We start from the raw sequence: 26,199 nt of genomic DNA on the forward strand, positions 1-26,199 counted from the left end.
TGGGATCTTTAATCACCGTTGGGCAGTGTTACGTCAGCTGGGTCCCGGTACTGGAGGGCTCACCAGTGCTTCCCATGTCAAAATATTTGTGGAAATAACGCTCCTCTTAAATACAGCCGTCAGCTAACCACTGACTGGACCATCTCTTTGCTGAGAATTGAATAATTTTGGCAACAGTCTGTCTGTCTCGTGTCTGGGAGACATTCCATTTATGATCAAATGAAACATTAATAGTTTCGCGAAGACCTCACAAATGACCGCCTTTCCAATTTTAACAGTGTAAGCAAGACGGACTTGAAATTTCCCAACGTCATAATTACTTCCCTTCACCACGCCGTCTTCATGCTCATAAGCACATTTTAGATTTCCTTTTATCATATGTAATTTTTTAAAAGCCAATAAAGAAATGAACGAGAGAGAGGAAATAGAAATAAATTTCCACAAGACTGTTAGCCTTACCAGAGCATAAAAATTATTTCCTGTTGAGGTAATGCTGAATATTTACTAGCATGTTCTTTTTTAATACTAACTCCAAAGAAATACATTGCTTCCACTTTGCTTATCGTGCCAGTTAATGAAAGGAAGAAGGGGCATCGAGAGTGGAACACTCAATACACCACTGGGAAGAACAAATTCACAAAGGCTGCAGCCTCCCAAGGTGGGTCACGCAGAGGAGGGTCCGGTGAAGAAAGGACGCCAGAGCGCGGGGACGCGGTGGTTGGCCGCACCCAGGATGAGCCACATTTTGGGGTGAGTTCTCCTGAATGAGCTGTTCTCTGGAGAGCACGAGCCGGACAGGTGAAGTCAAATCCTGCACAGCACCAGGATATTGCTTTAGGAAATTAGCCCGCCTGGTTCTTCACCGGGCACTCGAGGACCTTAGGGTCCTCTCTCGAGGGTGACCTGTGTGCTTCGTACTGGAGGATATTTAACTCATCCTGATTCCCTGCAGCTTTCAAACTCCTGATGGTGAATTACAGCTCTCCTCATGACGAGGCCATGCGCATACTCTCCAGACCGTGCCCTGAAACGTTTCAGAAAAGTGAAAGGAAATTGCTCTGAACGTGACGGGAAGGAAGAGATGGGAGACGTAAACCAGAACTTCTCTCACCTTGCACCCCCCACCCCGACTTGCAAGGCAGCTGGGTCAACAGAAGCCACCTGTTTCCGCCGTAGCCGGCGTGGACGCCCGTGTGGAGTATGGCGTGAGGCACGTAGCGAAACAGTGGTGAGCGCTCAGCGCGTCTGTTTTCCGGGGGGGACAGCGTGGCCCAGACACTGCACATTCATTCATCCGTTCTTACAAGCCGTCCTGCTTGTGTAAACAGCAGGTAAATCAGTACAAGAGCCGTTAGGACATCTGATGCCAGAAAGCGGGGTCTTCGGGGGATATGGTAGGGGTGGAATCACGGCTTAATCAGACGAGGGAGGCCAACCCCTACATCTCCCTTCCTGGAAAACGTGTGTTTGACTGCAGAAGCAAAACCTGCCAAATGTTCCAGGGGCTGATAGCGCGCGTGCTTCCCATACTCTGGTGAGAAATCACAAACTCCTGCTGATGAGATTAAACATCGAAACAAGCGTTCTCTCATTCCTTCTACTCTTTTCCGACCTCTTAGGTGGCATCTGTTACCACCACTTCATCCAAATATTGTGTCTAACGAGGCATCTTAGGAGGGTGACAGTGCCCCGTGCTCCGTGGTCCCCCGCCCTTAATAGCCACAAAGCATTCTGATGGCGGTAAACAGTTTTCTTTAGAAAGCCTGAAGCACTGACTGGATTTGAACCTGAGAGACGTCATGGAATTCTTTGGGTCAGCAAGAACAGCCTCGAAAAGCCTTAAAATGTTTGAAAAATGCACAGGCTTCCCAGAGCCTGGTCGCGGGGTGTGGCGTGAGGCCAGTGGGTTTCCAGCCCAGCATTTCGAGTTACTTGTCGCTGGATTCCCACTTGGATAGCTTTCCTTTCCCCTCCGTCCCTAAGGGCTCAGAGAGCATGGTGGTGATTAAACAGAGCCTACCCGCCAGCTAAGGAAATGCTTTTTCTCCGTCACCTTTTGGGAGTGAGGCGTTGATACCTGTCCTCTGTTCAGCGCTGCACAAGCCACTTCTTGTTGGGAACACACACCTTCTTGTGCCTGTCGCCCCGCAAGAGATCAGCTGCATTGACAGCAGTTGCCAATGGGGCGGGGGGAGGGGGTTGGGGTGCCTCTGGAGACTGCCCTGGTCTCTGCTCCTCAGCCTTGTTGAAGGTGGGGCAGAAGGATTCTGGCTCCCTTTCTGGAATCCCCTCGTGGTGTAGCCCTAGTTTTCCCTCCCTCTTCTCTCTCAGGTATGTTTCCCAGAATGATCGCAGTTACTTGCCCGGCGCTGGGTAGGAGTGATTCATGGCTGCTACCCAAAGTGCATCTTGGTAAAACCAGGCTGGTTAATTAATAGACAGCCTCCTTAATCACCCCTCTGTTTTCTTTCTGCTGTTCAAAACCAGGAGGGGAGAGGCTCGCGTTCCCTTGACTGGCCAGGCCACCGACTTCAAAAGTGTGGCAGCAGAATGAGTGTTGGGTGCTGCTGGCCTATCTAGATTTTTCTCAGCGGCTCACACTCGGAGAGTTGGTCCAATACGGTAATTAGCGTCCCGGGGTTTCCGATGGTCTTGTGGTGGCTGGTTGTCTGTTTCAGGGAGCCTGTTTGCCTCTCCGTCCGGTCTAGTTTGTCACGTTCCTTTCACTGTTAACCCATTTACCTAGGCCTCTCGGAGTCTGTTCGTTGGTGTGTGTTTTCCGTGTAAGCAATTGTTACAGGCCTGAGTCACCCGTGAGGTAGCCTGTGGTTGGATGTGAGCTGAGGTTACTCAGTGACTAATTTCCAAGGGGAGGAGAAATTGGCTTATCATGGGGAGGACTACTTTTCATCCATGCCTGTGACAGCCTCACTCGGAAGACTGGGGGAAACAGAATGGTTTTTTTTACCGGTTGTAAACACTCAACCTGGGAACGTTTTAGGATCTGTGGCCTTTGCGATTTCTTCCCTGAAGACAAAGCTGTCTAAAACATCCAAATGTGGAACTGAGGATTTAGATGAAACCAGCAAACAAAGAAAGCGCATAATTGGGAGCTGAGCCAATGTGCTGTTTTCACGGCGTTAGTTGTACAGGTGATTTCCTTAAGAAAAAGTAAGTGGCTTTAATTCTTTGAGGATGAAAGAGTCTTATAACAATCCTTTTCAGTTTTGTCCGGTTACTTCATTGTGTGGTCTGACTGACTGGTGTGTTTACAAATTCTAGACTTGGAAGGGTGGGGTTTGAAATACAATAAACTGTACAGAATACTCCCTTTCCGCAAAGAATATATATATTTTAAATACTCCACAAAGAGACGTGATTACATGAGACAGCTTCCCAAAATGATTTGAAATAAACATTTTGCATGCTAGATTTTTTTTTTCCAGAAACAATTGTAAGTTTTTTGCCCCTTCTTATCTTACATTCAGGCAACTTCTAAGTGAGCAATGTTTGATTTAACTTACTGTGTTTTGGGGAAATGAAATATAGATATGTGTTAGGATTCCTAACTCAAATTTCAGATAATCAATTTGAAACTGCCCCCAGATTCTTTCTGGTCTCTAGGAAGTGTGGCCCAAACAGCGTACTGAGGTCTGTGCTGTGGGCAGAGGCAGTGGCCTCTCGGTCAGAGCCACGGTGCTGAGCTCCGGAGGAAGCCCCACTGTTTATAAGAACGGGAAGCACTCAAACAAGAGAAAGCAGGGGTTTGGGCAGTAATGGCAAGAGGGAGAAGTGATGCTCAACAAAGTAAGGCGTAGAGTAAGGAGAATTATCTGGTTCATACATTGCCAGTGATTCTAGTGAAGGTAATCGAATATTTTCTTTGTCTGGGCCGAGGTATAGGCAAATGGAGATCCGAGATCCGAGTTGTGTTCTGGTAAGGTGTGAAAAGACCCCTTATTCCTGGGCTTAAGTTAGCTTTTTCTTGCTGTAAAATGAAATTCTTCAAAGCCTACATAAAGACATTAAGTGTTGAGGGCTTCTGGGACAGAAGTGTCTGTGACACAAGGTTTCCAGATATTTTGAGAAAAATAACAGGATAAGATTAGTGACATCAGAGACTGGCGGGAGAAAAAGCGAGTCAGATATACTGATATCTGATATACTGTATACTGATATACAGATAGAAGGTGAGTCACAGTAGTGTGTGATGTGTGTGTGTGTGCCGCTAATTTATTTTACTTTTGAAGTTTGACATAATTTTCTCCTAAGAGGTCTGACTTCCAGGCCTAGTGCAGGAAGAACTCAATATGCATTTAATGCCATTTGTGTTAAGAAAACAGAACAAAACCGTGCAGGTGCCTGATGCTAGGAGATCTCTCCACGGAAAGAGCACTAAGCTGTAACACTGGGACTTCTTAAGATTATGTATTATAGAATCTTAACCATCATCCCGATTGTCAATCAGAGAGTGAATAACTCCTGGAGGCTACAAAGTCCACTTTTTACTGGAACAGCAAGTGGTCTCCTTGGGTGATCATGGCGAAGACTTGAAAAAGATTCTCTTTTCATCTCCCCGTCGCTTCTGCCTCATTTTCAGAGAGAGTGCCTTTGGTTGATCCATATCCTTTCGTGGATGAACCTCAGTTTTAAAATTTTAAAGGTTCATCCTAGTTGTAGGCTTAAAACATTTTCCCACAGTCTGATGGAACCATCGTGTCCTTCTCTTCCTGGGCTGAGGGGAATTGCTGAGGAGGACATCACCATGGGTTCTTTTATCAGGGGTCTTGTGAAGTCAGTCAGAGCTTGGCAAAGCAAGATAGGAATTCTACCAAAGACTTCCAACCTCCAAGTCACCAGGATTGATGGAGGCATTCAATCTTAGGTCACCTGTTCTGTCATAGCTGAGTCCTTGTATTCACCGCCACTGTGGAGGACTCAGGTGGACAGTGATTCTTTCAGTGACCCCGAGGGGTGATGGCAACGTTAGTTTGAGATGGACAAGACAAGGCTGATAGGCAGCATTACCACTGGGTACATGATGCTGATTGCGTACAGATAGGACCCATCCTGGTTGGCCAGAGTCCCATTCCGGTTGGTTGGCACCCATGTGACATTAGCTACCAGATGGTAAATATTTTGACTATCACCCGTATTTGCATATGAGTGCACAGCATATCAGAATTACCGTTGTTACTTCTCTTTCTGAATTCATCTGTACGTGGCAACAAGAAAGTCTAGTATTAGAGATTTGTGTGTGTTTTATTTTAAAAGTTCGTTATATAATGTACCTCCCAACCATTTCTTCTCACATCAGCAAACTTGTTTGTTTTTTTTTTTAATATCTATGCAGGTGTCTGTGTTGTTGTTTTTAAAAATGTTTTGATGTTTATTTTTGAGAGAGTGACAGAGACAAAGACAGAGTGCAGGTGGGGCGAGAGCAGAGAGAGAGGGAGACACAGAATCCCAAACAGGCTCCAGGCTCTGAGCTGTCAGCACAGAGCCCAACACGGGGCTCAAACTCATGAGCAGCGAGATCATGACCTGAGCCAAAGTTGGCTGCTTAACCGACTGAGCCACCCAGGCACCCTGGTATCTCTGTTGTTTTAAAAGAAATTTACTCAACTTTTCATTAATTAAAATTAATTTTCTATTTTCCTTTCATTAATATCCCTTATCCTTCTAGACAGTTCTGTACTACTTGAATTATTAATGTGTCTTCTTACTCTTTTGCCAGGAAAGGGGGGCGTTCACTGTGTGTTAATTGGGGTCAATTTGGATCCCCCAAACTCTGATGTAATCTGAGGCCAGATAAAGACGACTAATAGTTTGGATTATTGTTTATCCAGAGGGATAAACAACAGACATTTGGAACCTTTTTTAAGAAATGGTATCAGGGGCGCCTGGGTGGCTCAGTCGGTTAAGCGTCCGACTTCGGCTCAGGTCATGATCTTGCGGTCCGTGAGTTCGAGCCCCGCCTCAGTCTCTGGGCTGACAGCTCAGAGCCTGGGGCCTGTTTCAGATTCTGTGTCTCCCTCTCTCTCTCTGACCCTCCCCCGTTCATGCTCTGTCTCTCTCTGTCTCAAAAATAAATAAACGTTAAAAAAAATTAAAAAAAAAAAAAAGAAATGATATCAGTAATGACAATAGTTACCTGTCTTTTGTTGCACTTGATTTGCCCTGCACACTCGCTGTGTTATGTCTTACACACGGTGGCATGTTTGAATCTGTATGAATTTATCTTTACCTTTGTTTGGATTAAATCTTGTGTTGTGTGGTCTGATTGCGTGGGGAGTTTGGCCAGATATGTGCTGCTGCCTAAGCCAGTGCCTCTTGTCTTTTATGATCTATGAAGCCCTGCTTTACTTAACCACTTTTCTTTTCGCTGAGCCTTGCCTTGTGAAAGATGGGGTGGTAGAGATATTTATGAAGGATCTGTGTAGATCTGTTGCAGAACTTCTGACGTATGGTTACTCAGCCATTGTGGGAGGACAGTCTTGTGTGTCATCACACACTGACCTTGGGGATGCCCTCCTGGTCTAAGGCCCTGAGCCCCTGAGTTATGAGGGTGTCAAGTGAGTGAGCAGAGGGAGGACCATGTGGGGCGTCAGGCCTGGGCCACGTGGAGCAGATGCACCTGGAGCCAGACCTTGACCCTCAGTCTTGGTTTGGATCCACAAGGGCCAGGAAATGGGGAGAGAGTCCCAGGGGTGAGGACAGCCTGAGGACGTCCCAGATTTGGTTTAGAGGGGGGAACCGACTAGCCTGTTGTGGGAGTGCACGTGGGGCTAGTGGAGATAAAATTGTAGCTGCACGTGAGAAGCCTGCATACTCTGGGGCCCCCACCAGGGCATTGAGGAACCAAATCAGTGATGCACAGGTAACACACCCTCGGAAGGTTCCTTTTGCTTGCTACATATTTGCGTCTTGCCTGCATTTGTTTTATTGGTCATTTCTGTTAGAAAATCCGGCATCATTTATAAAACTCCCGGACCAGGGATTCTGCACTGGTGGATTCTTCCAGAGGCAAGATAAGGAAGCTGTGGGGTTCCCAAGGCCTCTTCCTCTGTGTGTTCATCTAAGAAATATACAGAGGAACGTACCTTCTCAAGGGCAGGAACTTGGGGGCTTATTTAGAACAATGTCTTATTCTTAGCAAGTGCTTGGTAAATATTGCTTACTAAATGAATGCATTTGTAAGATAAGGAAACAGTACGTATTCAGAACATTGGTCTCTGTTTCATCCTCATTCAGCCTTCTCCTGTTGCCTCTGTTTTTTGTTTTTGCTTTTTCTATCCCTCCCCATCACGCGCACTGTGGGCCTCTTGACTGCCCACTTTGGTTTTGGTCCATTTGAGCCCACCTCCTCTCTTCCTCATGCCCCTACCTCACCCACCTCCCAACCCTTCATGTTCCCCCTGTCTGTCACATCTGCCAAAAGTCTAGACAGGAATACGGGCTCCTGTGATGGTACAAATAGAACTTGAAGAGTGAGCTTGGTAGATGCCAAAGCTGTCCATCCCTTCCCGGTAGCCGTTTGGAGAATCTCGGTGAGTTAGTTATTACCTTCTTTGGCTTTGACCAAAACAAAGTGTATCAAATATTCATATTTTGAATTAATTTGTATTTTTTATTCTGCCCCTTGCTACACACAGTAGCGTAATTGCAAATCAGTTTCCCCTTGCCCCCTTACCTTGATTCTTTTTTTATTGACATATAATTGACAAGGTAGCATTATATTAGTTTCAGATGTACAACATAGTGAGTTGATATTTGTGTATATTGCAAATGATGACCAACAATAAGTCCAGTTAGTATCCATCACCACACATATTTATAGTTTTCTTGTGAGAAGAACCTTTAAAATCTACTCCCCTACTTACTTTCAAATATACAATACAGTATCACTAATTACAGTCACCATGCTATACATTATATCCCCATGACATTTATTTTACAGCTGCATATTTATACCTTTTGACTCCCTTTACCCATTTCACCCAACCCCAACATCCTGCCTCTGGCAACCACCAGTCTGTTCTCTGTGTCTATGATTCTTAAGTCATTGATTCTTTACCCCTCGTTTCGTGCAAAGGAGAGCTGATGGAAGACCGAGTGGGAGTCTTCAGTCTCCTGGACTGGATGGTAATGACACCACCCAGAAGTCACTGCTGCCTGGGCAAGAAGTACTTGGCTTACGACGGGCAACTCCATCAGGCTCTTTATCACATGGCAGACCCAGAAGGGTTTTCTTAGGATTCTCACTCTTCACCATGCCTCAGATTCCTTTCCCTCTTCTCTACCTTACCCACCCACCCCCCCACCACCATGAGTTTTGCCTCCAATTACATTCTTACCTCTCAGATCATTATTTTCTCCCAACCTCTTGGAGCTGGTTTCTCCAAGGCTCAAGTAGAGGGCTGGTGAAATAATGAAACTTACTTCCAAGTTTTCCCTGTGCATCTCATTACCCTCTCTGGCCATGTCTCTAGATTGTCTCTGCTTGGAGAGATGGGAGAGATGCTTAGTAACTACTTTCCAGGGCCAATACTAGAAAATGCGCCCCGGACAAATTTTAGAAAATAATATTTTAGCACTTTTGATACATTAGATTTGCATTTATTAAGTGTCTCTAAGAAGCTGTGACCTGCCAAAGCAAACCACTGCGGTGTTTTCCCCCCAAACCCTCACAATGTTGAGCTCTTTATTGGGCGTATTTGTTTCTTGGGGTTGCTGTAACTAACTACCACAGACTTAGTGGCTTAGAACACCAAAAGTGCATTCGCTTACAGTTGTTGAGATCAGAAGTGCAGAATGGATTTTACAGGCAATATGAAGGTACTGGCCGTGCCTCACTCCCTTTGGAGGCGCTAGGGGAGCATCTGTTTCCTTGCCTTTTCCAGCTGCTAGAGGCCACCTGCAACTCTTGACTCCTGGCCCCTTCCTCCCTCTTTACAGTTATCATCAGCAGAGCATCTTTTAGTCTCTCTCTCTGGCCCTGCTTCTGTCCTCTCGTCTCCTTCCCTGACTCTGACCCCCTCCTCTCTCTTGCACATATAGTAGGATAGCATTGGGCCTATCTGGATAATCCCGGATATTCTTCCCATCTCAATATCCTTAAAAAGGAACATCCGTAAAGTCCCTTTTGCCACGAAAGGTAACATGGTTCCAGGTTCCAGGGATTAGAGTACGGGCATCCTGCTGAAGGAGGGGCCGTGATTCAGCCTGCTACATCAGGAAAGCCACACTGTCACACCGAGACATCTCTACGAACATGAATATCAAAGGAGATTTTCTAACGTCTTGTTTTATTTTCAGATGCAGAGAGAAATTGTTTATGCAAGAGGAGATGGCCCTGGTGCCTCTCGGCCTGGATCCACAGCTCATCCACCCCATGCCATTCCAAGTTCTCCACCATCCACTCCCGTGCCCCATTCCATGCCTCCTTCCCCATCCAGAATTCCTTACGGGGGCACCCGCCCGATGGTTGTTCCTGGCAACGCCACCATCCCCAGAGACAGACTCTCCAGCCTGCCAGTCTCCAGATCCATCTCACCCAGCCCAAGCGCCATTTTGGAAAGAAGAGATGTGAAGCCGGACGAAGACATGAGTGGCAAGAACATTGCCATGTACCGAAACGAGGGCTTCTATACTGATCCCTACCTTTATCACGAGGGACGGATGAGCATAGCCTCTTCCCACGGTGGGCACCCGCTGGATGTCCCTGATCACATCATTGCATATCACCGCACGGCAATTCGCTCGGCGAGTGCATACTGCAACCCTTCCTTGCAAGCAGAAATGCATATGGAGCAGTCACTGTACAGACAGAAATCAAGGAAATACCCAGATAGCCACTTGCCTACTCTGGGCGCCAAAACACCTCCCGCCTCTCCCCACCGAGTCGGTGACCTGAGAATGGTAGACATGCATGCCCACCATAACGCCCACGGGCCCCCTCACACCCTGCAGCCAGATCGGGCCTCTCCAAGCCGCCAGGCCTTCAAAAAGGAGCCCGGCACCTTGGTGTATATTGAAAAACCACGGACCGCTCCAGGATTATCCAGCATTGTGGACTTCGGCCCACCTCTAGTTGAGAAGCAAGTGTTTGCTTACAGCACTGCTACAATACCCAAAGATAGAGAGACCAGGTAAGATGGTGAGGGTGGCCGCGGGTGGTCTGCGTGCGCCTGGGAGTTATTGAGGACCCTTCTTGAGAGTCAAACCGAGGGAACCGGTGTCGACTGAGCACCGGCCCTGTGCAGCGTGCCCTGCGGGTGTTGGAGAAGCCACAGAGTAGGATCAAAGGCCATCCTTGTCTGCAAGGAGTTTCTGAACAGTGGGGGGGTCAAGTGAAGCAGGCCAGTAGCCATGCTAAAGGGCGGGGGGCAGACACACAGTGCGGTGACGCATGCTGCGGGCAACGCCAGCCTGGGGGGGCATGGGTCTAACGTCATCATCAGCGTAAATCTGAATAAGTGGAAAGAAAATTGTGATCAGCAGAAACCATTTGGACTAACAGATCAGGAGCTCATGGGAATTGATCTGTGCACGAAGAAGAGTGAGCGGTTCAAGTTGTAAGTGTTCGAAATGGCCATTTGTGTTTTTCCTTATAGAGTGCGCTTTTGCTTTCTCATCTGGCCTTCGGAAGTGGAAAGAATGTGTCACTGTCTGTCATCTAGGATGATAAAGCATGGATTTGCATAAAAATAGATTGGTTTAGATTTAATACTCATTCAGAAGTGGTACTGAGATCAGCAAAATTTGTCTAGGGAATGAGACACTCCGAGTATCTAAATTTCTTTTTTAATGTATGTATTTTTATAACTTTCCAGCCCAGTCCATTTTTAAAACTCTGCAAAGTTCATATAATAATAGAAAAGCTAATTTGGATAGAGGGACTTTCTCTAGCCTGAATTGGTTGAAGGAAGCCAACATAATAATTATAATCCTAAAAATCTGGTTGAGGAAATGGAGTCTGAAAGAGGTTAAGCATCTTACCTGTTGTCACATATGAATTCAGTTACTCAGCACTTTATTAGAACCACTATTCCCTGTTCCTCACCAAAAGGGTAGTATCACTTACATACTATTATCATCCCTATTTTATAGATGCAGAAACTGAGGCTCAGAGAGGTTAAGTACTTCCTCAAGGTCATAAAGCCAGTAAGTGGCATAGAATGTCCATATCTATTAAAGAGTCCATACTTTTTTTTTTTTTTTTACCACTGTGCAATATTCTGCCTGATGGGTGAGGATTTATGAGCTACACGTTTACCCAGCAGAGAGGTAAATTGAGGTGTGCATTCTGAGCATTTCAACTAGAATTCTTCAAAATTTGTTTCGGGACCGGATGCTAAGTAACTGCTCCTAAAGGATATTTACAGTCATAAACATGGTAGCATTTGCATAATTATGCTGCTAAGTATATACAGGCCATTTAAAATATAACTGCCCTAGCTAGTATATTAGCGCAATTATGCAGCAATGGGGAAAGAAAGAAAACATTTTTGATAGATTTTATTTGCAAAAAACGAATCGTATTTTGTGAAAGTATTTTGTGAAAGTTTAAAAACAAGAGCACCGGAAACAATTACTGAAGCACAAAATTAGAGCCCATTGTTTCCCCCTGTACTGTGCTGTCATCCTGGATGCATTTAATCTGTATACTTTTAAGAGTTCAACCCTTAAAAGTCCACCTTCGTGAATGCAGGGTCCTGTAAAGCGCCAAATCAATTTCTGTTGCCATTGCAAAATATTAAAAAGCAAATAAATCTTGAGAGTGCTTTTCATATGAAACTCTGAAGCGAAATTCTACATCTAAGATGTGAAGCTACAAAAACACAGGAGGGGGACTAAGAAATCAGTAGCGTTGCTTTCTTTTGGGCACTGATGAATTCAAGTGCTGTTCAGAAGAGCATCGTATATGAAATGGCCCAGATAACTGCAGGATGTTTGAAATCAGAGAGAAAAATTCTTTCTTTCCCATCTGTACTTAGGAAACCTCCAACGGTAGCTTTTTTGGGGGGGAGGGGAGTGTGAGAAACATGATTTTATAACAGCTCTATTGACTTGAAAATGACGAGTTAAAGATAAATTTCATGTCGGTTCTTATATTTAGTCATGTGCCTTGATCTAAAGAATTTGGCTTCTCTTTTCTTATAGAGATGTTTCCACAAGGCATCTAGCGATGACAAGTTATATATAGAAGATCTGGGGGGAAAATAGCGTCTATAATAGAACATAGATGATGGTAGGGCTCTCCTCCTGAGATGGCCATGGATCTTGGGGGCAGGGGAGCAGATTCCAGCCACTTTGACTTTCAAGACAGCAATTCTTCTATCTGAGCTTCTAGAAAGAAAATGATCTCAGGTGTTAAAGTGGCTTTACACAGATGACGTCCCTTCAGCTGGGACCCCAAGAAGAGAATGGTCCATGTGGCTATGAGGGAGTGCAAGGCGTAGGGGAGGGCGTGTGACAGATGACTCCGTGCATGAGGTTCTGTCTTCCCTAGGCTATAAAATTCCTTCATTAAACAGCATCGTTATTTCTATTCACGGCACATAAAACAGCCCTTAAGAACTGTAAAAATCTAGGACATTTATGTTTTGCTACTTTCTATTTATAGTGTGGATCCTATAATGTAAAGTATCTTTATCGAAAGAACACTCAGAATTCAAGAGTGCTCATTGCAAAGTGACTAATCGCTCTCTTTCCAAATGTATAACAGATTCTTCCTAATGTAATATTTTTCAAGACATGGTAAACTCATATTTTTATACCATTCCACACTACCGTGGCTAAATTCAACAAATGAGTGAAGAATCCAGCGGGGAGCAAATTCTTGCCCCGCCTAGGTACCTGCATGTGGAGAAAGAAAAGCCATGTGAAATCCCATCGTGATTTCTAAGAATTCCCAGATTTAGAGAAGCAGAGTTCCCTGCCCTGGGCCAATTAGAAGAGGACAGGGAGCTTCTGTGTACGGGAGGAAGCCCACATGCTCGCTGGTAGCTTATGTCTGTTCTTAATCACCTCATCTCACTTTCTTTATGAGGATTATGTGTTACTGTGTTGGTAGCTTTGAGGGGTGGGATGCATGCTTGGTTGAACAACTGATTGAGTGAAAGTCTAAATTTAAATTTATGTCGTTTAAAAATGGTCACAGTAGGGGTGTCTATGTGGCTGTCGGTTAAGCTTCCGACTCCGGCTCAGGTCATGATCTTACAGTCCATGGGTTTGAGCCCCGCGTCGGGCTCTGTGCTGACAGCTCAAAGCCTGGAGCCTGCTTCAGGTTCTCTGTTTCCCTCTCTGTCTGCCCCTCCCCCTCTTGTGCTCTGTCTCTCTTTCTCTCTCTCAAAAATAAACATTAAAAAAAAATTTTTTTTAAATGTTCATAGTGACTGGTAGACCTTTGAAGGTTTTCTAAACTATGCTCTATCCTACTGGAGAAGTGAGCCTGAATGACTGAAAAATAATAATTTTTTTCCTTTTCCTGAATGTGTAGTCCAAAGTGAGCCACATCAGAGACCTCCTAAGTAGTTACACTTGGGATCTTTCTAGAACAAGGTTTCTTAGCCTCTGCACTAATTGATATTTGGGACAGGATAACGTGTTGTTTGCAGGGACGGAGGGGTTCCCCTGAGATTCAAAGGATATTTAGTGGCATCTCCAGCTTCTACCCCACTAGATGTCAGTAGCAAAACTCCCCTCTACCCTGCCCTAGTCATGACAATCAAAATATCTCCCGAGGTTGCCAAATGCACCCCCTGCACTGGGGGGATGGGTTCAAAATGCCCCTGTTTGAGAAGCACCCCTCTAAGGGAAATGTGGACTTTTTCTACTCAATGAAGTGGAGAAACGAAGGAATGCCAATTGTGACCTTCATAAAACATGGCTCCAATTCTGCCCTTCACCTCTTGGGAAAGCAACTTCATTATTGTGGGAACGTACTATTGGTACTGTTACCTTTGATTCAATCAATCTGTGATCAGCGATTTATGGAGAGGCCACAATGTGTCCTGTTTATGAACGTGAACTCCAAAGCCAGACTGCCTGGGTTCCATTCCCAGTTCTAACACTTGCTAGCAGTAGAGACTTTGGACAAGTTACTGAATCTCTGTCTCAGTTTGCTTATCTGTAAAATAGAGATGATAGTAACGAATCTACCTCACGGAGTAGAACAACTCATGACAGTTAAGTGCCGTGTCCCGTGCCTGGCACATAGTAAGTGCTCGAGTGTCCCCACTTTGAGCAAAGCTCTCTGCTACATGCTGCTAAACAGACGTCAGTACGCAGAGCTGCCCAGGACACAAGACCGTACCTAAAGAAGCAAGGAAACAAATTGTCCAGTGTATCACCAGGAAGAACATAATGCAGGTGGGGGGTGTGTAGACAATAAAACTGAAGTGTGAACAGAGAACAGAATTAACTGGGCTTAAAGATCCAAACTAGAATGTCGCGAATATCAAAGCCACTTTCAAATCCATTTCAGGGGAGTAGTCAGGGTTACATCTCTTCTTGGGTCCAGGAGCAAAAAGACAAGCCAGGATTAGGGCATCCTTTTAAATGCACCAGAGCTATCTAATTGATGACAAAGAGACCTACCAGGTAGAGCTGACATTATGAGTTTATCTGTTTTGATGCCTAACAGTGCCTGACTGATTCAGCCCTTGTCTGAATTGCTTTCCCATGTGGCTCTAATTATGGATCAATAAATGTTTATTGAGCCCCTCTTAAGTGCTGAGCTGAGGACTGGATGCTTTACAGCGTACAAAGAAACATAGATGTGGTCCCCATGCACAAGGACTAGAAATCAGGAAGACAGCATATAAAACGTTAAAACGTATAAAAACATATAAGCTGTGCCACAGTTCCGTACGGGAAGCTTCTGAGCTACAATTGTAGGTTAAATAACTGTTTTTGCAGGAACAACCACAGCAGTAGGGTTTCCTTCACGGGTGGTGCCCAGGGATGTCCTTGTTGTCACCTAAGAGTGACACTATCTCCTAGTGAAGAAGAAAGAAGGGAGGAGGCCATGCCAGGCCACTAAGGGGGAAAGAGTGTCTCTCCCTGAGGCTGGGACTCCGGGGGAGATCTGTTCTCACACCTCCACGTCCAGCTGGAAAGTCAGGACACGTTTTTTTCTTGAAAACAATGGGGAACAATGATAGCACTAATAATACATTGTAGGTTAAAGAGGCTTCTGTGGGCCAGCTGGAAATCCAACCACCAATTCCAAGTTCTAAACAATGAAAGTACAAGTAAACTTTTCAATTACAAGGCTATCATCATCTGGGGACTGCTTGTACATAATTAATTCAAAAGAAGTGATACAGACAGTAATTGCTGTGAATTCAGAAGAAAAGAGAACTTTCCTGAACTTACACTGGTCTGGGAGCTTTCATGAGAATGTCGGAACGGACTGCAATTTAAGGGACATACACAATGAAGTGAAAAGATAACATTTGGAAAGACAGACTGATCTCGATTCAAAATTTGCTCTATTTCTGCCATTATGGTACTATAAAAAATAGCATCTGGATATGACGTTTTGCCAGCCTCAGAAGTCAAATGAGCGCCAATAAATTGAATTATTACTTAATTCATAGGAATATAACTTCATGGTTGAGTATTCTTTGCTTGTCATTCCTTAGGCTGCTAGATGCAGGCAAGAACTGACTGGTAAACACAATACTTAACGAACTGACAAGTTTATGAAGGTAGCTTTGCTCTCACACAAGGGATATTCTACCAAAAATACCAGTGGAATGAATGTCACAAGGTCTGTGTTACTTTAAGCAAACCAATTTCTCAAAAGGGAAAGCCATCATCTGTCACTAATTAGATGAAATTAAATGCACCCTGTATCTTCTTTGAATATTCACGAGGTGCTGTCAGTCAGATGCCTGACGTCTGAAACCAGAAGCAAAGCCAGAGTAACCTACATCCTGTGGATTCAGATACTCCCTTCTCCTTGCCTTCTTCAAAAAGAGGAATAAATGTTTAGGTACAGGGTCTTCCTCCTTGAACTATGGCAAGAACAGTTCAATGCAGAGTCTTGCCCGAAGCAATGCAAAGCCAGCCCAAAGATAGGATTCCTCCAAGTAACCCGGTGGCCCAGGAGCTGGGTAATCCCGGGTCCTCGTGATGTCAGGGACGCATTTTAGCCTCATTTGTGATTGGTTGTCCTTCTGTCTGGCAGAGATGGAGATTTACACTGGTCCTTATTGAATCTTTGGAGTTTATTTTTCATGAATGAAGTGTTTGAAAAATATCACCAGGTCTAAGGATTCATTCAAACTTCCAAAAACCGCAGGTCTTAAAAAGTCTGCATTGCCCACTCCACTCGTGTAGTGCTAGTGAATACCTCCTCTCCCTCCCTGTCCATCCTCAGAGCTGAAGGGGTCTTAGAGACCACTGTGCTCATCATTGACGTTGTAGGAGAAACAGGCAGGAGACTTTCCAAAAGCCCCATGTCTTGAGTTACTCCAGCCACATGATGTTTTCACTATCAAACTGTCTCAATATGTTTTTTGTCTTTGTAACAAAGGCAGTATGTCGCTAACTTCCCCAGTAAACACAAGTATCTAAGAAGACAAAATACAAAAAGACATGATAGACGCCAATGGTAGGAAATGTCTTCCTTCCTTTTCCCGAGTCATTACCTTTTGAGTTCATGCTGCGATTTCACAGATCAAAAGCAGTTGGGAGTGGAGAACTTATTGTCACAGCTCCCTTAGGACCAGTCAAGGGACCATCTATCCATCACCGCTGACGCTATCTCTCTTGGAAGGTGAATTACAGGCCCCTGTTCAGGTAGCTGGGACAGGAATGAACGGCTGTTCCTACCGGTTTGTACCTGTACAAAATGTGAGATGTCACTTCCAGAGCATGAATATGAAAGCTTGCCCTCAGGGAAGAGAAAGAAAATGCAAAGGAGGTGATTTCATACGCCGGGGTGTAGGCTTGTCCTGGAGAGTGAAGGTTCTTGGCCCCCACGGAAATGTGGAGTGCCCCACCCCAGATGGTGAGTCACACTGTGTGAGGCAACTCAGAGCCGTGCAGGGAGCACCAGATCATGGGATTGCAGGTGAACTAGCCGTGTGTCTTTAGGAGAACCTCTGCCTTGCTAAACCTCCATGCCCTTCGCTGGAACCTCTCAGTGGTTCTGTGCAGCTCTAATCAACATGGGTAGAAACTGGACAGTGAACTGGAAAATTCTCTATAAATAAGAGCAATACTGACTTCTTCCTGCAGGGCCACTGGATCTGGCCATTTGGATGTGGGTATCCTCATGCCTGACTTGGGACTGTATTCTGGTCCCAGCCAGGACAGCATGCCCAGAAAGCAAGTTGTGAAATAGATTAAAAGCTACCTGGAGAACTCCCAGGCGCATTTGCTGTGCTGGGCAGAACACGGTTGGAACATCGTTTGCAAGGAGTGATTATACTCTTGGGAGCACAGACCTGGGCGAGGCTGTGCTTTGCCTGACCTGCTGGGCCTGCCACACCTTTTTTTTTTTTTTTTTTTTTTTTTGCTTGTCAAGATCACTGAACCAGAATGGAAGGAAATCTGTAAATGTGTGGGACCTAAATAAGTTCCTTTCAACCAGAAAATTCTGTAATTCTAGAATTCTAAGTCTGGCAGCATTTCAGACATGGTATTTGAGTGTTGGGCATAAGAAGATTGGCAAGGGGCAGGAGACTTTGAAGGGCCTATTTCCTCTGCATGTTGAAAGCTCATTCAGCCTTTTGCATAACCTGTCACAAGTTCCTCCATCACTGGCTTCCTGTGTTTGAACTTGTCAGGCCTTTCCTGCCTCAGGGACTTTGCATATGCTCTTTCTGTACCCTGTGCCTTCTTTTCCCACATGTCTACCTGACTGGCTCCTCACCAACATCAGGGCTTTTACTCCAACACCATCAGCTCAGCGAGGCCCTTACCGGCCGTTGTAATTAAAGTTGCAACACACACACACACACACACACACACACACACACACATATAATTAAATACATAAAATACATATTTCTATATAAGACCATATACATCTATTTATACACATACATAAATCGTTGTTGTACCATTACCCTCATCCCCTAGAATGTAAATTCGATGAGAGCAAGCCCTCTGTTTCATTCGCCGTTACATCCCCCGGCCACTGGAACTGTGCCTGGCACACAATCGATGCCAGAAAAATATCTGCTGAGTGAATGAAGTCAAAGGGTTAAAGGAAGCCATGTGCACCCCTAATGTTCTGTAGGTTATAAGGTGCTTGCACATATACTTTCTCCTTTGCCGTCATTTCCTGGGCCTCTGTAGGATGACAGCCCTGTGGGACAGGGAAGGCTGTTGTTAGCCTAGTTTGACGGTTGAGGAAGCTGAGGCTTGGAGGCATTAAGTGACGTGTGAGTGCAGATTTTGTGTTCCCCACCCCCCTCAGATGTCTGTTGGTTGGCTTGAACCCCGTGTGTCCGAAGATGAGCTCCTGTCTTCTCATCTCAGGCACGGCAGCTTCATTCATTCCTTACTCAGGTGGAAAGCCTCGGGTGCCATCTTGATTGCTGGCTCTCGCACTCCCCATTTGGACAACCAGAGAATGCTGTTAGTTCAATACCAAAGGTTCCTTGACTCCAGCCGTAGTTCTTGACCTCATGGATGCCACACTGGTCCCAGCCACCACCACTCTTACCTGATCTGCTACCCTTGCCTCCTGCCAAGTCTCCGTACCCTGCCCCTGCCCGCTTCTGGAGTCAGAGCACAGGTCTAGATTAATTCCTGGTCCACAGTTTTTGCTTCCATTAAATTGTATTAGTCTAATGCTTCTGCTCTTGCCCTGGGACTCCCCTTAGAACACTCTTCTACTCTCTTCTCCTTCCTCTTCTCCCTCTGCTAACTCCTATTCTCTTGGGCTTCATTCACACATTACCTTCTAGGAGGAGGTGCTCTTCCCCAGGAGACTGCTCTGTGTCTATCATCCAGGGGCACCTGATTGCTTGGAGCACACGCACCTCTTAGAACTCAGCCAGCTGTGCCCACCCCATTGGGGTCCTCTGAAGCCTGGGGTCGGCAAGAAAGACTGGCATCCTTTACCCCCTCAGTGTCCGTCCCAGCACTCACACTCAGTGATTGTTGAAGTTGCTGGCCTTCCAATGTCATCTGAGTCCTTTAGGGGAAACAGCATCAGTTACTGGCTAATATGTGAAGAACTGTTTATTCCAAGGAATACTGTCATTCTCACAAAATTCTCTCTTAACATCCCTATTACAAACCTCCATTTTCTCAGTGCCTCTGTGAGGTTATGAAGAAAGATTAGAAATAGCTTTTTTCCCTGGTCCCTTGTAAACGGGGCTCCATTTTAGCCTGTTTCGTTACAGGTGCCGTTAAATGCATGTATCTTTGTGTCCATAAGTAAAATACAGAGCATTCCAGGTGAACACCTCAGCTTCGGTCACGGTTTCCTTCTTGACTTGGTGAAAACTTGGACTTTTAGATCTAGACAGTAAAAGCATACCAAGTAAGAATGTAAGGTCAGAGCATGTCTATGAAGAAGTGCTGAAGGTCTGTATTGGCCAACTTCGAAAGGTTATCCGAGCAGATATTGAAGCCACAAGAGATAATGGATTGGAATGTGACAGACAGGAGGCCAGCTTCCCACACTGAAGTTCTCCAAGGATGTGAGGGAACTTCCTAGATGCTCGTAGGGCATTCACAGATGAGTAACTCAGAATTCAGAAGCATGGGAGATGTTGTGAGCTCAGACAGAACAATGAATTGAAGGGGTAATAGGAAACATGAACATACCCAGTCTTCCTTCTCCGTGAGCAGAGGACAAGGAGAGAAATAGCAGCTTTCAAGGCCAGTGTTAGAAGCAATATTTCTTCATGACCTTCTGTGTGCCCAGTTTTCATCTAAGGACTGAGAACACGAGAAAAATTGCCAGACATGGTCGTTCTCCCTGAGCAGCATGCAGCGGGGTGAGGATGGGGTCGATCTTAATACATACAAAACATTGCAGCCCCTTTGCAGTGACTACCAACTCCATCAGTGTCTCCTCCATAAATCTAGATGTTTCCATGAGAAGTTAAATTTATGGGGAGTTTTTGGAGGAATGTTTTTAGTTCTACAGTTTTTTTCACCAGTAGGTTAACATCAGGCAGAAATAGAAAGTTCATTGCTCAGAGTCCTATTTGAAAAGCTTTACCACAAATTCAGATAATTTGAATTCCAGTGTTCTGTTGAACCCTTCTGAAAACAGTGTCTTTAATTACTTTGGGTTTTTTTTCCCCCTCATACCAGAGAATCAGGGCATGAGCAAACAAGGGCATCGCCTAGCTTTAAGCCTGTTCACTCTTCAGCTCTGGAAAATGCCTTTGTCACTGCCAAGACTAAAGGGTTTTAGTTCACTTAGATTTCTCCCAGAAAAGAAAAAAAAAAAGTGACTTTGTGAAGGAATGATGGTACTTTATTCACCCCTGTGTTCACAGAGGATTGCTCCGTGCCTAGCACATATTAAGTGCTCAGAAACATTTGTTGGTGACTTGTTGACTGTGTTTCTGACTTTCTGGGGAGAGAGAGATGACGGGATGAGCAGGAACCAACACAAAAATAGTCACAAAATATTAGAACTAGAAATGAATTGATTGGCCACCTGGTAAGCACTCCCAGAAGAACAGCCCTGGTTAGTGTCATTGTAATTGACTCTCCTGCACCAGTGGGTTTTAGCGTTGGTAGCTGGTTTGGAAGGTGAGCGCCTCCGACAGAGGCTGATCCCGTCAGCTCGCCTGACTGGTTTCCATCAGCTCCCTGACACTTCTGGATATTTAAAACCATATCCTTAGGGATTCATTATGGAGGAATTACCAGTCTCCTAGTTGTTGCCGCACCGACTTGTTTTTTTAATAGCCATTAATTTACTTAGATGTACAATGATAAGGACTTAATTCAGGTTTAACGAGGCCTCGGTCAGCCTAAAGGCAAGTCTCTAGGCAAAAAACTGGCGAAGGTGGAAATTTGAATCAAGAAGTTGTATAAATTGGGGCACCTGGGTGGCTCAGTCAGTTAAGGGTCCGACTTCAGCTCAGGTCATGATCTCACAGGTTGTGGGTTTGAGCCCCGCGTCGGGCTCTGTGCTGACCACTCAGAGCCTGGAGCCTGCTTCGGTTTCTGTGTCTCCCTCTCTCCCTCAAATGCAGACTCTTTCCTTCCCTGAACTTCACTGAAGACAAGAGCAGACTGTGCCCAGTCAGGGTTTTGCTTCATCACAGGCAGACACGGGTTTGCAGGGAAAGCTGGTTGTAGCAGAGGGAATTTAAATACTGGGATCAGCACTTTCCCTGGATTGGACTTGAATTTTTTATTAATATTACGCTTGGGTCCCAAGAAGATGCATTCAGCCAGGCTGACTTTACGGCACTAAATGACTAGTTAACCATACATCCTAATCACATAAATATGGTTTATGGAATGATACAAAATGGTTTATGAAATCACTTTTAAACCATCTTTTCAACAGTAATTATACCAGTTCTGTAATACCTTAAACCAAACAATATTGGCAAGAATTAGCTTAAGCATTTTTAATATTCTGACGATTATCATACAAAATTGCCACTGCAATTAAATGACAGGGTCATATTTAATTTCTTTTCTTCCACTGCATTTCTCTTTTTTCCTTTTCACATTAAAACATCCTTCATAACATTTCATCATGGAAGAAGGCTGCATAAGTTTCCAGTTGCTGTAATTTAGTTAAACCATAAAATTGTTTCCAGATTACCAACCATGAAATGGAAAGACAGTCTTATTTATGAATTTATAAATCAGATAATCTCCCTCAAATGAATCCTGAAACCAGAAACACTTTGATGATTAAATAGGAGGGAAAAAGTTTTCTCATTACCATGTGTCAAAAGAATTGTATTTTTGTAAAGCGGGTTTGGCCGAGGCAGCGGGACACGCATGTGCAATCAGTCCGTGTGATGCCTCGGTCGTGTACCCTCCCCACTATTTCCTGGACAGTGGGAGAGAATTGCTCCCTCTTGGCCATCAGGCTCAAGTGTTCTGAACTCTCAAGGCTCTGACAGATCATGGCTCCTTCCTGGTGGCCCCACCAGTGACATAGCCTGGAGGAGGCCACTCAGGGAGCATTCACGACCATCCTCACAGATCGAAAGGGGGAGCCAAGTGTGTGTGTACCAGGACTGGGTATGAGGCTGGGCTCCACGGTACCCAAACTCTTACCCCAGGCAGTTTTGCGATTTTGACTTAATCGCACCATGTCTCTGTGAGGCAAGAAGAATGGAGCGCTGGTTAGGTATTGTCTTTCTCTGTATCCTAAAACCCTTGTCAGGGGGGAGCCCAGTGAGAAGCCAAGTACCCACTGAGCCAAGGAAAAAGCCAAAGGTGTGTAAGAAGGAAGCCCCATGGACACCCATGTGGAGAGGACCCAACCTGTGCTGTAACATTCTGCACTTCTACCCGTGATGATGACTGAGCAGTGTTCTGAACCTGGAATGATTCAGGTGCTTTGCTTGCTGTTTTGTGCTGCTGCCCTCCTTTGTTAAAGTGGGTAATGAAAGTGGTGACTAGAGAGCAATGATCAGAGGGAACACTGATTGGGCCCTAATCAGGTTGGGTGATGTTAGAATCTCTTATGCTATTTCCGCCTGTCAGATTCTCCTTTATTCCCTACAGTCATAGACTTAGCCTTTTCTCCTCTTTCTTTTTTTTTTTTTTTAATATTTATTTATTTTTGATAGAGAGAGAGACAGAACGTGAGTGGGAGAGGGGCAGAGAGAGAGGGAGGCACAGAATCCAAAGCAGGCTCCAGGCTCTAAACTGTCAGCACAGAGCCCGATGTAGGGCTCGAACTCACAAAGTGTGAGATCACAGCCTGGACACTTCACCAACTGAGCACCACGGGGCCCCTTTTTCTTCTCTTTCTTAACTTTGTTGTCATCGTGTCTGGATAGGTTGTCACTGCGCCTTCCTATCCCACATTCCAGCTTCACGGACTGTTTTAAGCCACTCCCTAACCAAAGCTGCCTACACTCTAAAAATGTCATCCCACTTAAAAAAGAGAGAGGGAGGAAGGAAGGAAGGGAGGGAGGGAGGAAGGAAGGAATCCTTTGCATTTTCCTAGAATTGAATAAGCTAGTACATCTCAAGGTGGTTCTGAATGCACCTGCACCCTTAGGGCCATGAGCTTGACTCCAGCATTACCGTGGGAAGAATGGGGGCACTGGACGACTTCCATCCAGTGCTCAGCAGGGCTGCTGGGAGTCATTCATTTCCCACGAGCCCATTTGACTAAGGCTGTGTCTCCCACATGAAGGCAGCATGATCGAACACCACCCATATTTTCTTTGCGATAGGGGTCTGATAAGCTTGGGATTTCCGTTGGATATTTACTAACCTGTTTTCTTGACTGAAATTTCTTACTAACTTGTCTCTTTGGCACATGTTCTGTCTTATGGCAGAGACAAGGCCAAGAGCACAGGTGTAAGACTCAAAATGTTCTGCAGCTTTGATGTTTGGTCTTCACTACTCTGCCTGGAAATACCTGGAAAGCCCTTCCATGGAATTTCGGCTCAGACTATTTGAGATTTCTCCTCTCCATACCATTAGAACTAAGAGATCATATTATTAATACATCAGCTGGTTTTTTTTTCCTTATCATGTTCAGAACCGGTAACTATTCAGACTGTATGGCTCACATCCGAGAAACTCAGTCTTGGGACAGAACGATCCATTTTAAGCTAAAGAAAATGCATGAAATTGTGAAGTCAGAAACTCGTAATTGGGAAATTAACTTCAGTGATTCATATTGCGCTAAAGGTTATACTCCCAAGGCAAAATGCAAGGCCTAAAGGTTGTGTCTAGACAAAATGACCCTTAAAAATCCTCTTGATTGCCATGAACTTTGAGATTCAGATACATCATCTCTCAATTAGTCCAACTTAACCGATTATTTTTTTCTAGAGGAGGAACAGACCACAGTGATTCTTTCCATTGGGTACCAGATAAAGAAGTTGGCTTGTGTTTAAAAGCCACGATGTGCGCATATACCATTTGTAGTACAGGAGACCCACAGTGAAGACCCACAGTGAAGAGTGGGTTCGCTTCTCTGTCTCAAGTTGACATCTGCTGATGGGGTATGTTGGCAGGCGAGGTGCCCACACTATTCAAACTGTTCTCAACTCTCTTCCCTGGATTGTTCTAAGCTACCACATAAGGGTCATTGAATTCACATTTGTGCTGCCCATTACTCAGTAGAGGTCACTTTGTTGTGGTGACGTGTGTATAATGTATTGAAAACAATGCCAATCGTTCTGTAAAACTGCCATTGTCCGAGGTACAGAAATGTGAGCCTGTTTCAAAGGCCCGATGAATTGTGATGGAGCATGAAAGGGCCCCGAACACTAACGTGCGGTGTCTGTGTAGGGGACATTTCTTCATTTGTGTCTTAAGATGACCGAAGCTGTTAGGGATATTTGTCTTCCTACTTGATCCTGTAAAAGGCCCCGGGTTAAGGTTCCTATGACATTACATTGAGCATCCCCTACCCCCAAGTCAAGAGATTGATCCCAATCATGTTTTTCCTTAAAAGACATTCACGTGTGTTGCTTTTGGGCTACGAAACAAGTATCACTCCACTCTCCACAAACATCTCTGTCATTGACGCCAAAATCAGGCAGCAGCCTCCCAGCTGACGAGGACAGCTTGGAAGTCTGTGCCACTAGGCCACAGCTGGCCTGGGACACCGCTGGTGCCAGAGAGAAGATAGCAAAAGCAGGGCAGAAAGCCTCAAAAACACGACGCGCACACAGAATCACTTCCGAAGGAGGCGCTGTTCGATTTTCCAGAAGGCCCGTTTCTCATCTGACCGGTGTTTTCTCAGTGAGATCACTGAGTTAATATTAACCTCTGATCATCGACTCTTGAACTCAGCAGGGCTTTGTCAGCTCTGCAACATTCCCCGAGCCAGGATGGGGTGAACTTTGCCAGCCTCCTAGGTGGTACGTTTTATAACCCTCAGGTGATCATTCACCCAGACAAACCAGTCTGAAAGCCAATATAGCTTTAACAAACCATTCTCTTGTTTTCCAGAGAGAGGATGCAAGCCATGGAGAAACAGATTGCCAGTTTAACTGGTCTTGTTCAGTCTGCGCTTTTTAAAGGGCCCATTACGAGTAATAGCAAAGATGCGTCTAGGTAAAAAGAAGAAAGCAAACCAATTACAGATAATTCGATCTGTTTCTCTTTAATCATTAAGATCATTCCTTCATTCAAATCCGTTTCCTTGTAATCATCTCAAGGCTGAAAATATGCACATCTCTATGAATCGTGGTTTGTGTGTGTGTTTGTTTGTTTTTCCTTCCGGTAATTCTTGGTCGAAGGTAACACTTTGGCCCAAGGAGGGTAGGTGGGTTTCCCAGAGTGCATGTGGCTTCATGGACCACTGTGCAGTGCCTGCCAGCGCCATCCACACGTCTCCACATCCACCTCATCCGACAGTCGTGAGCGTGCCTCAGCCGCATTCCACCGGCAGTGTCAGACGCATACCTGGGAAGCCTCTTCCATCCCGGCCGATAGTGACGCTGATGCTAAAACACATTGCTTAATACCATCACTAGCTGCTGCTGATTGCTTAGAATAGTCAATGGAAGGGGGGGAGAAAAAGGGCATTTGGGAAACTGTATAGCTGACTCTCTTTTTCTTTTATCCAGCGAGAAAATGATGAAATCCACAGCCAATAAGAGCCACACAGATGGTGCAGGTAAGTGTCCCTCAGAGCCTCTGCAGGCTGCCTTTGATGAGCTCTGGCTTGTTTCGGAGCATTTAACCTGTCCCTAAGTCGCCTAATTGGTGTGATTTCAGAGGCTTTCTGGATGACGCCTGACCCACCACACCTTCCCTGCATAACGCTGAAATTCCAGATGAGTCATTCATTCAGGGGAGGGGAGATGGCCTAAGCCCTTCAGTCCTCTCCCTTCTGTCTTCATTCATTCATTCATTCATTCTTCTTTCATTTACATGCGTATATGGCCATACATCCCACAAATATATATGTGCCTGGCACTGGGCAAAGACAGTGGGCATAATTCAGACAGGGCTGCCTGCCTGAATTCCTAAGCCGGGGGGAGAAACAGATACAGGACGAGTAGTTCTGAGTGGTAAGAAGAAGCGCAGGGTGAG

At 45.2% G+C, this 26,199-nt stretch overlaps 1 protein-coding gene across 17 annotated transcripts in view; it reads left to right on the forward strand.

The window, feature by feature from the left end:
* Positions 1-26,199, forward strand: part of KIAA1217 (KIAA1217 ortholog) — a 303,651-nt gene that overhangs the window by 227,924 nt on the left and 49,528 nt on the right. For 10 of the 17 annotated variants that reach the window (XM_047865682.1, XM_047865674.1, XM_047865672.1 and 7 more), the window contains 3 exons: positions 9,319-10,151; positions 25,111-25,215; positions 25,731-25,780. In XM_047865682.1, coding sequence (XP_047721638.1) covers positions 9,319-10,151; positions 25,111-25,215; positions 25,731-25,780 — 988 coding nt within the window. Of the gene's footprint in view, positions 1-673; positions 678-2,603; positions 2,623-2,911; positions 3,172-9,318; positions 10,152-25,110; positions 25,216-25,730; positions 25,781-26,199 lie in introns of those variants that run through there. The other 7 variants (XM_047865683.1, XM_047865669.1, XM_047865679.1 and 4 more) reach the window with 4 other exon arrangements.

Source organism: Prionailurus viverrinus, chromosome B4, assembly GCF_022837055.1.
Source record: "Prionailurus viverrinus isolate Anna chromosome B4, UM_Priviv_1.0, whole genome shotgun sequence".
NCBI classification, from domain to species: Eukaryota; Metazoa; Chordata; class Mammalia; order Carnivora; family Felidae; genus Prionailurus; species Prionailurus viverrinus.